The 16,125-nt window shown below is 40.0% G+C and overlaps 1 protein-coding gene across 5 annotated transcripts in view; it reads right to left on the bottom strand.

Annotated features, from left to right (window-relative positions):
• The window catches only part of LOC135883552 (connector enhancer of kinase suppressor of ras 2-like), a 569,301-nt gene that overhangs the window by 196,425 nt on the left and 356,751 nt on the right, over positions 1-16,125 (bottom strand). For 3 of the 5 annotated variants that reach the window (XM_065410743.1, XM_065410741.1, XM_065410742.1), the window contains exon 9: positions 14,486-14,632. The exons of the other annotated variants lie outside the window; for them this stretch is intronic. In XM_065410743.1, the coding sequence (XP_065266815.1) occupies positions 14,486-14,632 (147 nt within the window). The remainder of the gene's footprint in view (positions 1-14,485; positions 14,633-16,125) is intronic. 5 annotated transcript variants of the gene reach the window in all.

The raw sequence follows: 16,125 nt of genomic DNA, 5'->3' as shown, positions 1-16,125 counted from the left end.
ATCTTCTAATTTGTCTAGGTCCCTCTGTATCCGATCCCTACCCTCTAGTGTATCTACCACGCCTCCCAGTTTAGTGTCATCGGCAAACTTGCTGAGAGTGCAGTCCACACCATCCTCCAGATCATTAATAAAGATATTAAACAAAACCGGCCCCAGGACCGACCCTTGGGGCACTCCGCTTGAAACCGGCTGCCAACTAGACATGGAGCCATTGATCACTACCCGTTGAGCCCGACGATCTAGCCAGCTTTCTATCCACCTTATAGTCCATTCATCCAGCCCATACTTCTTTAACTTGGCGGCAAGAATACTGTGGGAGACCGTAACAAAAGCTTTGCTAAAGTCAAGGAATAACACATCCACTGCTTTCCCCTCATCCACAGAGCCAGTTATCTCCTCATAGAAGGCAATTAGGTAAGTCAGGCATGACTTGCCCTTGGTGAATCCATGCTGACTGTTCCTGATCACTTTCCTCTCCTCTAAGTGTTTCATAATTGATTCCTTGAGGACCTGCTCCATGATTTTTCCAGGGACTGAGGTGAGGCTGACTGGCCTGTAGTTCCCCGGATCCTCCTTCTTCCCTTTTTTAAAGATGGGCACTACATTAGCCTTTTTCCAGTCATCCGGGACCTCCCCCGATCGCCATGAGTTTTCAAAAATAATGGCTAATGGCTCTGCAATCTCATCCGCCAACTCCTTTAGCACCCTCGGATGCAGCACATCCGGCCCCATGGACTTGTGCACGTCCAGTTTTTCTAAATAGTCCCGAACCACTTCTTTCTCCACAGAGGGCTGGTCACCTTCTCCCCATACTGTGCTGCTCAGTGCAGTAGTCTGGGAGCTGACCTTGTTCGTGAAGACAGAGGCAAAAAAATCATTGAGTACATTAGCTTTTTCCACATCCTCGGTCACTAGGTTGCCTCCCTCATTCAGTAAGGGGCCCACACTTTCCTTGACTTTCTTCTTGTTGCTAACATACCTGAAGAAACCCTTCTTGTTGCTCTTAACATCTCTTGCTAGCTGCAACTCCAAGTGTGTTTTGGCCTTCCTGATTTCGCTCCTGCATGCCTGAGCAATATTTTTATACTCCTCCCTGGTCATTTGTCCAATCTTCCACTTCTTGTAAGCTTCTTTTTTGCGTTTAAGATCAGCAAGGATTTCACTGTTTAGCCAAGCTGGTCGCCTGCGATATTTACTATTCTTTCTACACATCGGGATGGTTTGTTCCTGCAACCGCAATAAGGATTCTTTAAAATACAGCCAGCTCTCCTGGACCCCTTTGCCCTTCATGTTATTCTCCCAGGGGATCCTGCCCATCTGTTCCCTGAGGGAGTCAAAGTCTGATTTTCTGAAGTCCTGGGTCCGTATTCTACTGCTCTCCTTTCTTCCTTGTGTCAGGATCCTGAACTCGACCATCTCATGGTCACTGCCTCCCAGGTTCCCATCCACTTTTGCTTCCCCTACTAATTCTTCCCTGTTTGTGAGCAGCAGGTGTTGTACATTCAATAATTATCAGTGATGGGTTAATCAAGGAAGTCATCACACATATACAAAGATTGTGGGGTTACTCATGAATATAGATGGGCAGCCAATATTTTCATGATTTCACATCTCCAAAACACCATCTATGGATATAGACCCTGATTTTGGTCTCACTTCAGTGTAAATCAGGAAAAACTCAACTGAAATCAATGGGGTTATATTGGTTTAGAAGTTTTGTAAGCAAGAGAAGAATCAGTCTGATTGGATATGTCTATGGTACAACAGGCCTGCTGACAGGGGCCCCTGGCCCTTTTAAATTGCCTGGGCAGGCCGCACGGCTCTTAGGCGCATGAGGGATGGTACCAGCGGTGCCGAAGGCAGCCGGGCGGGCATGTGGAAGCCCTGGCCATGCTGGAAGAGCATGCCTAGCAGCGCAGCTGGCAGCTTGCTGGGCACCAGCCAGCGCAGGCGCAGCACCGCGCACACACACACACACACACACACTCTTCAGTGAATGCCATTGTCACCTCACATATTTTTATCTTAAAAAAATATCTAGCAATATTCAGGAAGGCATCTTTGGCTTGTTTTCAGACAGTTCAGTATATCACTATCAATAAGATTGGTCTCTGTCCAAAGATACAAAGCCCCACATTCAGCACATGCATACAAATGACTTTTCCTCTCAAGATCAGATAAAGTCCAACAGGGCCGCCCGGGGGGGGGGCAATTGGGGCAATTTGCCCCAGGCCCTGGGCCCCGCAGGGGCCCCCACGAGAGTTTTTCGGGGCCCCTGGAGCGGGGTCCTTCACTCGCTCCGGGGACCCCGGAAAACTCTCGCGGGGCCCGGGCCCCCAGAGTTTCTTCCACTCCGGGTCTTCAGCAGCAATTCGGTGGCAGGTCCCGGAGCGGAAGGACCCCCCACCGAAGTGCCGGGTCTTCGGCGGCAATTCGACCCCAGGCCCCCTGAATCCTCTGGGCGTCCAATATTTTTCCTAGCAATGAAAATGTGTGTTATATGTTTTATTTCAACTTCCTCTTCCATAGCACATGTACCGTATGTGATCCTTCATATTCTATAAAGAATTAATTTCATACCAGGTAGTTGAAGGCTGCTACCAACTCCCCCCTCAGTCTTCTCTTCTGCAGACTAAATAAACCCAGTTCCCTCAGCCTCTCCTCATAAGTCACATGCTCATTCTATATCTTCTATTTAGGCTCACAATTTGTTTAATACTGGTGCTGTAACTGGAAAAAAAATTTAACTACATCAAGCAACGCCACAACTTACGTATAGTGGGCTCTAATGTGTTATCAATAAGATAAACAGTAGTGTTGTAAACCTCAGCCATCCCTTTCTAGGGGGCCCATGGACTGTTCTGCTCTGGGGCCCGGAATTGCTGTCGGCAAGCCTGCGCTACAATCAGGAGGCGTGACTGCAGGTTGTGTAGGCATGCCTGAGCTAGCTTTGATTAGCTAGTAACAGCAGCCGTGTAGCCACGGCAGCATGGGCAGCAGCACGGGCTACCTGGGATCCGGGTGGGGGCTTGTATAAAGAAAGCTAACCTGCAATTACACTGCTATTATTACTCACGCTAGCTTTGATCTAGGTATGTTTCTAGGTATGTCTACATGAGCTACAGTCACAACTCCTGATCTCAGTGTAGATATCCCCATAGAGGTTTTCTTCCCCTATCCACACAACTCTTTGATTCTTTTCAATGAAATCAGTGTTTCCATCCCTGGAACTACCAAAAGAGAATTTGCCTTCCTGTTACTAATATGACTTTAATAAAATCTGCTGAAAGGAAAATTATAGTATGAGAATTTGCTTCTTGGCATATGTTGCTATACAGTGAAAAAATGTACTGTATAGCAATTTAAATTAGAGAAAACTTGGAAATTATAATTACAACCAAGTGTTTGTATCAAATTTAAACAGTTTTGTCAGTTCAGTTTTTTATACCCTGATCTGACAAAGCATTATCAGGTCCCCCATCAGTCCTCATTTCTCAAGACTAAACATACCCATACTTTTAAACCTTTCCTCATAGGTTAGGTTTTTTAAACCTCTTATCTTGTTTCTCTTCTCTGGACTCTCTCCAGTTTATATACATCTTTCCTAAAGTGTGCCACCCAGAATTGATCACAATACTCTAGTTGAGGCCTCATCAGTTCTGAATAGAGCGAAACAATTACCTCCCATGTCTTACAAACAACACTCTTGTTAATATACCCCAGAATGATATTGGCCTATTTTGCAACAGTATCACATTGTTGACTTATATTCAATTTGTGATCCACTGTAACCCCCAAATCCTTTTCAGCAGCACTACCTCCTAGCCAGTTGGGACCTCATGAGTAAATTATCAGAAAATTCACTGCTGCCACTCCTCTACATTGGTTGATTTACTCATGAAGGAGTTATGTTTACCCCCAAGGAAGAAACCAGAGATTCAATACCCCACCCTAAGTTGTCATAACCCTCCACAAAAGGTAAGGGATAATCATGCTCAAGGTTTTTGTCTCTGCACTACTACTAGGCTTTACCAGCTTCCTGCTGACCCTACACTGCAGTGCTTTTACTATAAGGTGAATGCACAACTGGTAGAAAGATATACTCAGAGTCGTTATCAATGGTTTGCTATCAAACTGGGAGGATTTAGTGGGCTCCTGCAGGGGTCACTCCTGAGTCTAGTACTAGTCAATATTTTTACTAATGACTTGGATAGCGTGTAGGCTTATAAAATTTGCAGAGGACACCAAGCTGGGAGTGGTTGCAAGCACTTCAGAGGACAGGATTATCCCTTACCTTTTGTGGGGGGTTATGACAACTTAGGGTGGGGTATTGAATCTCTGGTTTCTTCCTTGGGGATAAACATAACTCCTTCATGAGTAAATCAACCAATGTAGAGGAGTGGCAACGGTGAGTTTTCTGATAATTTACTCACAGTACAGAATTCCTAATCAACCATTTTCTTTCCTACTAGTTTGTTTTATGTTAGCAAAAAGATATACAAAACTACCCTCCTTTTTTCTTCATTTTTAGGTTTTTCTTTAAATATTCATGCTCAAATTTTGCAAAACTACAGCAAGATTTGTGAAACTTAACTGAAATGGAATCTGTAAGTTTTCATACCACAACTAAAGCAAAAAGGAAATTAGCAGCACAAATGGTGCTAAATTAGATTTTGAAAATTATATCCGGGCTGTTAAGGTATTAATAACAGAGGTAAAATAATTTGTTTTTTAAAAATACACCTCTACCCTGATATAACGCGAACCGATATAACACGAATTCGGATATAATGCGGTAAAGCAGTGCTCCGGGGGGGGGGGGGGGAGCTGCGCACTCCGGTGGATCAAAGCAAGTTCGATATAACATGGTTTCGTCTATAATGCGGTAAGATTTTTTGGCTCCCAAGGACAGCGTTATATCGAGGTAGAGGTGTATTTTTTTTTAACTTGACAGAGTGACTCTGAGTGTCTGAAACCTTTTGAGATGGAAAGTTCTTTGCAAGTTTTTTTAAAGAGAGTTTCTGCACAGAGAATATAATTTTTTTGTTTCTCCTGGGAATATGTTCAGAGTCTACTGGTACATTTCAATTAAATAATCAAACAATTATTCCAGCACTTCATTAATATTTACTTTTTTTTTCTTTGATTACTTTATTTACTTGCTGCATTTCATTGCATTCTCAGTGCCAACTAATCTAAGGACCAAATTCATATTTACTCATAAAAAGGCATATACTTAAAATTGCGGAGATTTATAAAAGCATAGGACTTGCAAATATTATCATGATACCTGCTGTTTTTCAGTCATGTACTACATCAATGAATATTTACCAGCTTCAAAGGAATGATTCAGCAATATTCATAAGGTGTTCTAATCCTTACTCACGGGTGTTCTTTCTGTATAGTTATTTGTTACTTTTACTAATATGGGGCCTGGTCCAGTAAACCCTACTCATGTGAGTAGTCCCATTGAATTGAATGGGTCTACTTGGGTAAGAGCTACACATAGAAGTAAGGGTTTAAAGAGGAAACCACTGATCAAAAATTAGGAAAAAGGCTTTCTGGTAGAGGAAATATTAAGGCGTAAAGCTGCTTTCTATTGTAAGTCTCACTAGTTACAAATGTCCAATAGGATGGAAGTTAAAACAGTGGATCCCTTTCCACTCTCTTGTGTAGCAAGTATAAAAAAAACCCTGTTGGCTGTTAGGGCTTTAAGCACTGCTGAGGTGCCATGTAGCTATGTGGCTTTCAACAAACACAAACTTTTATTTTAATTAGTTCTTTTTTTCTACATTTATATTTGTATGTTAATAAAATAAATGATAGAAACTGAGCCAGCCCCTCAACTTGTGTAAATTAGTGTTCTAATATCAACTGAGTTATGCTAATTCACACCAGCTGATGATCTGGTCACTGTCTTCAATAACTTCTATCACCAATATTGAAACTCTGTGAATTAACAGTAAACATAACTAGCTTAACAGTGCTTCAGCTTTAAACAAAAATGAGACCAATATATGAACCCAAAGAGAGCAAACTCATCTCTTCCCTACCTTGGCACATATTTGTGACAGGTGTACCCCATAAGGCTTTATGGGGGGGTGTTTATAAAAGTATGTATGATATAACTGGAATATGTTTTGTGCTGCCTGTGCCAGGTAACATATCTCCGTAAAGGTTATGGTCTACTATATCTATTCATCCTATTTGTACATATATATCATTTTCTACTTGAGGTTAAGAATATGGGCTGTATGCTTGCTTGGTTTCTAAGTAAGCTTTGTGAGGCATTTGGTCAGCTTCTTTAGGAAGGAATTCGCCAGGTTAAGTACCTGATCAGGAAACACTGGGGGAACAATGCATCTTGGAATGCTCCAATCCACATAAGAAGTCTTCTTGGAGACATGCAAGATACCATGTGGACAATGGCTTCGGCCTGTAAAGACTGAGTCATGCAGGTACATGTGACTTGCCCAGGTGACTCCAGAACTACATCTTGGAGCTGGACTTTGCATAGGAGGGAGGAGGGGGGGTCTCCACCCACAAGAGAGAGTCTATTTAAACCCGTGGGAGACCCCTCCAGGTTGTCTTAGCTGGCTAAGGAAGGAGCCTCTCCACCCCCCCAGGATACTTGAAGGGAACTGGAACAAAGGACAGTAACTACAGGGAGTGTGAGTGATTGCTGGACCCAGGCTAAAAGGAGATTAGCCTGTAAAAGGGAGCATTCTGGAACTGGTGAGGAACTTATCTGTATTTAGTTTGATTAGACCTAGATTTGCGCATTTTATTTTATTTTACTTGCTGACTTACTTTGTTCTGTCTGTTACTATTTGGAACCACTTAAATCCTACTTTCTGTATTTAATAAAATCACTTTCGTTTTATTAATTAACTCAGAGTATGTATTAATACCTGGGGGAGCAAACAACTGTGCATATCTCTCTATCAGTGTTATAGAGGGTGAACAATTTATGAGTTGTATAAGTGAGTTGTATAAGCTTTATATGAGTTGTATAAGCTTTATACAGGGTAAAACGGATTTATTTGGGTTTAGACCCATTGGGAGTTGGGCATCTGAGTGCTAAAGACAAGCACACTTCTGTGAGCTGTTTTCAGGTAAACTTGCAGCTTTGGGGCAAGTGATTCAGACCCTGGGTCTGTGTTGGAGCAGAAGGGAGTGTCTGGCTCAGCAAGACAGGGTGCTGGAGTCCTGAGCTGGCAGGGAAAACAGGAGCAGGGGTAGTCTTGGTACATCAGGTGGCAGCTCCCAAGGGGGTTTCTGTGATCCCATATTCACCCACCCACAATGAAATCTGTAGTTGAGACCACTTCTTATTTTTGTTATGTGCAGTAATTAAAATTCATTTTCATTATGCTAGCATTTTCCTTTAAGCAACCACTTTCAATTAGTTGCAAGATTTCCATAAAAATATTTTCACCTAAGATATGTTTAACAATATATATCCATTATCCCTCATCAATTTTCTACAGTTGGCATCACAGTACAGGTTGTCTCATGATGAAGACAGAATAAATTTTCTATTGTAAAATAATCTATAGTACCACACTAAGTACTACTGGGGCACTACCAGGGCCGGTGCAACGCATTAGGTGACCTAGGCGGTCACCTAGGGCGCTAACATTTGGGGGGCGGCGACCGCGGAAGCCGGATCTTCGGCCGCCCCGGTCATCAGCGGTATTTCGGGGGCGGAACCTTCCGCTGCCTCTATCGGGGCGGCATTTCGGGGGCGGGACCTTATGCCGCCTCTGTCGGGGGCGGTATTTCGGGGGCGGTATTTCGGGGGCGGAACCTCCCGCCACCTAGGGTGGCAAAAAAGCTGGTGGCGCTCCTGGGCACTACCAGTGTCCTGACAAGTTGTATTAAACCTCACTACGGCAGCCACTGAATGAAACTAGCTCCTGTCTTATACCTCCACAGATTAAGAAAGAATTTCTCCAACTGCATAATCATAAAACAGGGACAGTTTGGAGGAGAGGAAATTCATGAGGGCATCTGGAGAGAAAAAACCCAAGCATCAATGCTTAATGTAGTAGCATCTTCTTTGGGTCAAATTTCCACTACAAAATGTTACTGTGGCTGAATACTGCTCAGAACAGTCACGTCAAGTGACACAATGTTGAACAGGGTTCATCCTAGTCCACACTGACTTCTAAATGGTATTCAGCATTGTGCTTGTTAATGCAATTGCTAGCAAGAGTTCTCAGGCATAGTAACATGTAGAACAGGCCTTTCTTCTTTGCTTTTTCCTTCTTTGCCTACTTACCTTGGTAGAGAGAAGTTTGGGCAAATATACAGACTATATGATTGCAAAGTAAAGCTATCAGGATACGGTATCTGTACAGTGAATTGAGAAATCCCCTAATACAAAGAGGAAGTAATCTCAGAGAGCTGCACAAGAACCATCAACTTGTCATTTGCCCGTCCACATTGCTCCCAGGCCTGTTCTTACAACATTGCAGAAATTATCCATTACACAAGGCACCCTGTATCCAAATGCATATGGTTAAGGATATTCAGCCAATTAAGCCATACGACTTAGAATATCCCTAAGTGCTTACCATATTACATAGAATAGGAACTAACTATTTGTAACAGAGAAGTTTCATTATGTAACTGTCCCTTTTGCTGCAAGTTTTACTAGTCAGACAATGGGCTGCAATATGGAGTTCTATATTTCAATCACAACTGACAGCAAGGTCTGTGTGCTGGGCCTACTGCCTGCAATAGGAAGGATGATTCCACTTAGAAATAACCCTCTACATTTAAAAAAATATTAAATATTGTTTTAAAACTGAGTGAAGTTATCAGTGTTTATTTTTAGTAAAAAATATTTATCAGGAAAAAGTATTTGTCTTATTTTTCCTGATAAACACAGAGCTGAAGCACCTGAAATTTGGGTCCAATAGGGAAACAGCATGTGAATGCAAAGAAAAATTCTTCATTAGTTTGTGAAATTTTAGATCTTCCTGAAATAAATTGAGACTCAAGAGGCACATCTTGATAACTTTGGTTTCCTCTTAGACATATGAGAGACATGCGGCTTTTTAAAATGTTATGCTAATTGAGAAACTAACATCTTTGCTTTTAAAAACACATATTCCTTCATATATAGGGAAAACCCCTAATGATGATAAATAATAAGAATGCTTATTGTTTATACAGCACTTAATACATTTTAAGTGCACAGACTTAGGGCTCGATTAAGCCTTGAAGGCAGAATGGGTGCAATTTGCATTCCCTTGTACCTTACCTGTATGTAGGTAATGGTGTCTGAGGGAGGATGGCAAGCAGCAGCAGCAGCATTATAGGAGCAGTCCTGACAGAAGCTGCCCAAAAGAAAAGCTGGACCCTGGCCCTCCCTGCTTTGCAGACTACACTGTTGAGCGTCACTGGGTTGCAGGTGAACTTTCCACCATCAATGCCTTTTGGGGACAATTCAGGCCTAAAGTCACTGTTTCACGTTTTATAGTCAAGAAATGTAAGATCTCAAAATTGCATTTTACATGTTGTTTAACTACAAACATCAGGTAAAAATTTAGGGGTTTTCATCTTTTTTGACAAATGTAACAGTGCTATGGAAGAGTAAGCAGGACTCAGTTATGCTTTGTGCAACACCAACAAAATTGTCAACTAAGGAAACAAAGGGTAACTGGACGGTTTTCACAGTGGAGAGGGCGGACCCCACTATTTACCTAACGATCTATACTGGGACCCGTGCTGTTCAACATATTCATAAATGATCTGGAAAAAGGGGCAAACAGTGAGATGGCAACATTTGCATACGATACAAAATTGCTCAAGATAGTTAAGTCCAAAGCAGACTGCAAAGAGTTACAAAGGGATCTCACCAAATTGGGTGACTGGGCAACAAAATGGCAGATGAAATTCAATGTTAATAAATGCAAAGTAATTCACATTGGAAAACATAATCCCAACCATACATACAAAACAATTGGGTCTAAATTAGCTGTTAACACTCAAGAAAGAGATCCGGGAATCACTGTGGATAATTCTCTGAAAATATCTGCTCAGTGTGCAGCAGCAGTCAAAAAAGCTAATAGAATGTTAGGAACCATTAGGAAAAGGACAGATAATAAGATAGTGGCATTATGATTTTTTTCTATATAAATCCATGGTACGTCCACACCTTGAATAATGCATGCAGTTCTGGTCTCCCCATCTCAATTATTATTTGTATTTAAGCACTGGCTAGATGCCTTACCTGAGATTGGAGCCTAATTATACTAGGTTCTATACAAACAGCGAGAGACAGTCCATGCCTCTGTGTTGCTATCTGCCCTCACTTTTGTCATTGTTTTGTTATGAATGATCCCGTGAATTCCTTGGGCAAGAACACTGCCATTGTTTACAGCTGTGATGCACTATGTGCACATGACATTATGTAAATAGACAATAGTTCTATGATTCCATTATAGTTATGATAAAATAACTAAGATGATGCAAAATAAACATTTTGGATTTTAGATACTAGGATAAGTATGCATTGTTGGCAATTTTAAGAAAATCATCTTTTGATTTTTTTCATTAAATAAAGCAGATGTAGTCATTGGCAGGGGAAAAATACTGATCTCCACAATGAGTTTTTGACAATTCCCCTTAAGTATATCCATTCTTTAAATAATGAGCTCTCATATAGCTCTTTATACCTGCAAAGTATTTTCCAATGATTAATTACTCTCCATAACATCCCACTACAGCGCCTCTGAGTGTCAGAGGCCCAAACAGAAATGGAACATAGAGAGGTCACGTGAGTCAGCCACAGCCACAGAAAGAGTTAGTGTCAAGACTCAGGATTAGAGCCTAGGGTTTCCTGGCTCCAAAAGCCAGTGGTCAGTTTATAAAAGCATACCAACTTGCTCAGAGGATTCTTCAGTGCATTAAATGTGTAATGTCTACCATGTCCACTACCCATAAAACAATAGCGAACTGGAAAATGAACAAGGGTTGGGGAGACAGAATCCAGCCCTTTAACTCATCGGCAAGGCATCATGTTCGTTAATTCAGATCCTGGATTCGTATAGAAAAATAACCACCTTTGTCCTGTATGTGGGTGTATGTGGCTACTGGATCTATATGATCATGAACCATTTCCCCAATCCTCTTCATGACAGCCTATGTAGAACTGGTCGCAGATAGTACAGAATCTCCCTGTGTGCCCATTATGCAGAATTGCAAAGGTTCTGCTGTACTGGGAACCTCCTGCAGTCCTATAACAAGGACAGCTAAAACAGCTGTGGGAATAAGCTATGGGAAATTAGCATGATAAAGTTTCTCTACACAAAACAAACATTTATTAAAAGCTCAACCAATCAAAACAGAACTTGTATGTGAGGGCTGTGTTAAGGGTCTCAAGAACCCAAAATAAACACATTTCATATATGTAAATAACCAACAGTGTGAAAATATGAAAACAGTATGTTAGGCATTCAGATATGATAGTGATGGGGGACTCATTAGACAGAGATAGCTACTGCACTGATTGATGAACTTACAAGTACACGACTTTTAAAGTATATTTTATAAATGTTCAACTTTTCACACTTAGTCTACTTGCAGTAAAAGTTTTAAATTCAAGGCCTCTGGTTTCACTGACTTCTTACATTGATTATTACATTAAGGTGACTGAAAAATGCTCACAAATTTTTACATCATTTATTTATTGCAGATGTACAGAAATAAACAAGACAACAAGGTTCAATTCCACCCATCAAATCTAAGTAATTATCTCTTAGATAAAGTACTAGTTGGGAGAATAGGCACAAAATTTGTATTTTACTGTGCTACTCAACAAAAAGGCTCTGGTGCTTAGAGAAAACAGAAGAATATGGCATAAATTATATATTATAAAGGGTACTTTTTAGGTGGCATTTCATTTTATCTAGCCCATTTGCCAGTGGTTAATAATTAAGGCCCAGCTTCCGATTCCAATGTATTCACCTGCAATTTTGTTAGTGATTTCAATGGGAGCATGACTCTGTGTTGAGAACATAAAATATAAAGCTTTTAAATTAATGGAAATTTAGGTGAAAAAAGGTTTTAACATTTCTAATATTTTTAGATGTTCTGACTTTAAACATAAATAATTCACATGACATATGTGCCAATACACATAAGTGTATATAATTTTATTGATTCAATTATATAGGGCCACAGCCCACCAACCTTACCCACTTGCAGCCAGTAAAGAGTGATAGCCAGTAAGCTGTTCAGCTAATGCCAAACTTCCAAATATTACCTCATTCATGTAGAGCCTGATACAGCTCCCACTGTGACCAAAAATGGGGTAAATGCACATATGTTAAATCAAATATTTCTGGGGGAGATTATTTGAGCTGGTGAGAATGAACATGTAGGTTAAATATCAATGTCACTAATCTCAAGCATTCAAAAATCTGAGTAAGGCTCCCCAAAATCTTTAGATATGCTTGAAATCGTAAGTTTTTAAAAAACCAATACATTTGATTCATGTCTGCAAGCTTTTCTCTACAATCATGAGAGCTATAAACTTCCTTTTTTTAAATGTAAGAAGAGATTTTTTTCACCTAACCACATCCCTCCAGGAGCTCAGGCTTTAAGAAAAACATTAGTTATTGTGAAATTCCCAAGAAAATCTTGAGAGTTGGTAACACTGCATTATTCGTCTTTCTGTGGTACACTGTGAAAGGAGTAGTACCTGGGCCAAGTGTAGGTAAATCCATGATATGGTTTCATAATGTTTCATGATGGAAATGCAGATTTCTATATATCACTGCAGTAGCTTAAAAGAATTCCCAAACGGATTCCTTTTGTGAGATTGACAAAAGGGCTCTGTGATGATTGGTGTATTTCTTGGGTTTAGTAAAGAGCAATTGTGTTTTAGAATCCCGTGTGAAGTAAGTCTGTGTGTGATATGTGTTACACCTACCACCACATGCCTCCTGAAAAGGTAAACTATGGGCCCAGAACATCCATACAGATGGAGTTCTGGGAGAAGGTGAGTTTCAGCTACAAGGAAGCCTGAGGAGTCAGCACTGATCCCAGGGGCTAGGCAGTGGGCCACATAGTCACAGCTCCCATAAAGGGATACTCTGCACCTCAAGAGTGTGTCTGGAAGCCCCAAAGCCAGGGCAGTGCCTGGACTTTGTACAGGCTCCAGTGGCTTAAAACACCCAGGGATTCAGCGGCTGGATCCCCTCACAGCAGTTTGTGTCCTGCAGCGGGAGTGTTCATCCGGATCTGTCACAGGATTCTATAAACAAATCATCTCTTTTATGCCTTGAGGTTTGTTTGCATTCCTGTTAACATGACCATGAATCTCCATTAAACAGTTTCTTGGCAGAGAGATTATCTCTACAGTAGAATCTCACTGCATAATATTTAATTTCCGTGAATCTTGGGAGGGAAGCAAGGTATGCTTTAAAAAACAAAGAATTCTTCAGTTCATGAGAGATTCAATACTAAAGACATAGTGTATAGGGCCAGATTTTCAGCCAGTGTACCGTAATTTTGTTTTCAAAATCCACTTCTGCACTTAAAGCCTGCATTTGTGTACAAAAGTCGTCATTTATGTTCAGATTGGGAAGTTACCCTGGTGGCACAATTACCTAATTTACATATGCATAAAACATTTGCATGTGCATAAATCAAATGCCTGGAAAATCTATCACAAGTTAGGTCTGGCATTTTTTGGTGTCTCCTTGCTGTAAAAGATAGATTTCAAGATACCAATTTTTGATTGTGTCTATCTAGGCACTTATACAGTCTTCATCACTGTGGCATCTGAGTGCCTAAAAGAAGAAAGATGCTGGGAGAAAAAAAAAAAAAAGAGCTAAGACATCTTGTTTGACAAAAATCTGCTCTTAGAGGGTACTCATGAAGAACAGTGGCATTACGTTGGAAAAAATGTGAAAATAGCAATGTACAATTTTACTGAGTTCCTTCATTGTAATATTTCCTCCTTATTGGAGAAGCATAATTCTGTTGGCCAAAAATGTGGAAAATAAATAGACCATGTCAGAAATCCAAAGTATTGGAATCCCCTTGAAAAGATTACAAAAGACTTGCTGGGATATGATGGAAATGATTGGAAGGGCTGTATTGCTTTTGCTGGAGACATAAGCAACTGAGTTGGAGTTGGGTCAGAATGGTTAGATATATTGAATATATTATTGTTTGCAGCTGTTCTCTGTCTCTTTGGACTCCTTTGGTCCCCACTCATACAAAGATATGGAGGAAAAACAATTAGCCTGATCGTACCAGAGTGCTGATCTTTGGGCCATGAGCGTGTCCCAGCACCATTTCACTAATTTTCTGTTTGTCACAGGCTTACAGTACCAGTCATTATGAACTGTACTATAGTTACAACTGTAGCTTCTCTTTGGAAGGAATAACCACTCTACCACCTTGCTCTTTAACAAAAGGTAGCGTTTACCATAACACAGTACAGTTTCAACAACCTTCTTACCTGAAGTGCTAGAGGCTTCCACCTCACATTCTTCAGAAGTGCAGGAGCAGAAACCAGGGTGTTTTGAGGACGTTTCTTCAAAGTTAAGATCACTCCATTTGGGTCTTCCCGCAATGCATTTACAAGGTTCTTTAACTGCCAGCCAACCTGAGGAGACAGCCCATAATGGAACTTTGAAAGATTTCCACTTAACTTACTTAAACGTGAAGGAAGTCTTGTGTTAAACTGAAATGGTCTATTAAAATGGAACTGCATTACAGTCCATTCCTTGCAAATAGGAGCATCATTTATAAATTATATTTGATTTCTCTTGGACAGAAATGATGCTGCTGATGCTGGTGTTTTTTTTCTGTTGCTAATTTTTTTTAATGGAGATGAAATGCTTATTTTATTCCTAAAGGTATAGAGTAACCAGAGGATTTTGAAAATACTAATGTAATGCTATAATTTTTCTTGTCTTCTAAACAAAATTGATAATTTTTAATTATCCTTGCCACTGAATTATCATTGCATTTCTCTGTAGGAAGAGAAATAATAGTCGTGGAATAATTACAAACTGCATCCTCAATGTTATAACTGCAGCTGTTTAATTTTTTGGGTTGGGGGCATAGGAGAGAGAATATCATTGGACAACAATAATGTGACTTCTTTGAGGGATTAATTAAAGATAAAATATCATTTGTTTGAATTACCAATAGTTCCACTGAGAGGAACTGAAGTTCCCAAATTATTATAAATGATAATTACAACACAAAGAACAGTATCACTAAATCTGAAGGGATTTCATTTGTGTCTCTTGTTGAAAACTGCTTAGAGATATTTTTCAGGATTCTTGGTTATTTTGCATACTTTTTTTTTTCTGCTTTTCCATTTGAACATTTAAGTTTAAAAAACAAGCTATGAATTTTCAATTTATATTTATGAATATACCTCTTATCATCCTATAAAGCTAAATGCTAAAGGGATTTAAAAATTATATATAATGTAAACAATGGTCCCAATGTGCAAAAAAAAAGTGTATTATAGAATTTTTGAAATATTTATGTACTGTTTACATAATTTTTAGTGGATTTTATGCAGTAAAAGAAGCATGAATTCGCACACACAAGTAAAGAACATTTTTTTGGTATTATCAGTATATCAATATCCACTGTTTGCCAGCAGGGACCTCTGCATGAAGTATCATAAAGGAGTGAAAGTAGGAGATTGGATGAAGCCAAATATAGGGCTGTGGTTTCAGATCCACATATATAGTATAAGCTATTGTTTTTCCTCCAATACATTACAAAATGTAACTAATATCTGATGTACTGAGCACCTTTGCCTGCATGGCATTAATTTATATGATTGTTATTTATGTTTAAGGTTGCTACTGTACTGTAAATATCCCTTGAATATTTTGAATTTCTATTTCCTAGTAGTTCTTAATGAATGTCAAACAGACTAGATCAGGAAAGAACACTGCCTAGAGGCTATCACACACAACTTTGAATCAGGTTCTATTCCCAGCTCTGACACCAACCTGGTTGTGTAAAGCTAATCAAAAGTCAGTTAACCTCTCTGGGCCTTAGTTTCCCATCTGTAAAATAGTCATAACAATACTTACTTACCTCAGAGAGGTATTATGGAACATAATGCAT

The sequence above is a fragment of the Emys orbicularis genome, chromosome 9, assembly GCF_028017835.1.
Source record: "Emys orbicularis isolate rEmyOrb1 chromosome 9, rEmyOrb1.hap1, whole genome shotgun sequence".
Lineage (NCBI taxonomy): Eukaryota > Metazoa > Chordata > Testudines > Emydidae > Emys > Emys orbicularis.
Note: the sequence above shows the minus strand (reverse complement) of the source record. Positions and strands in the feature narration are given on the sequence as shown.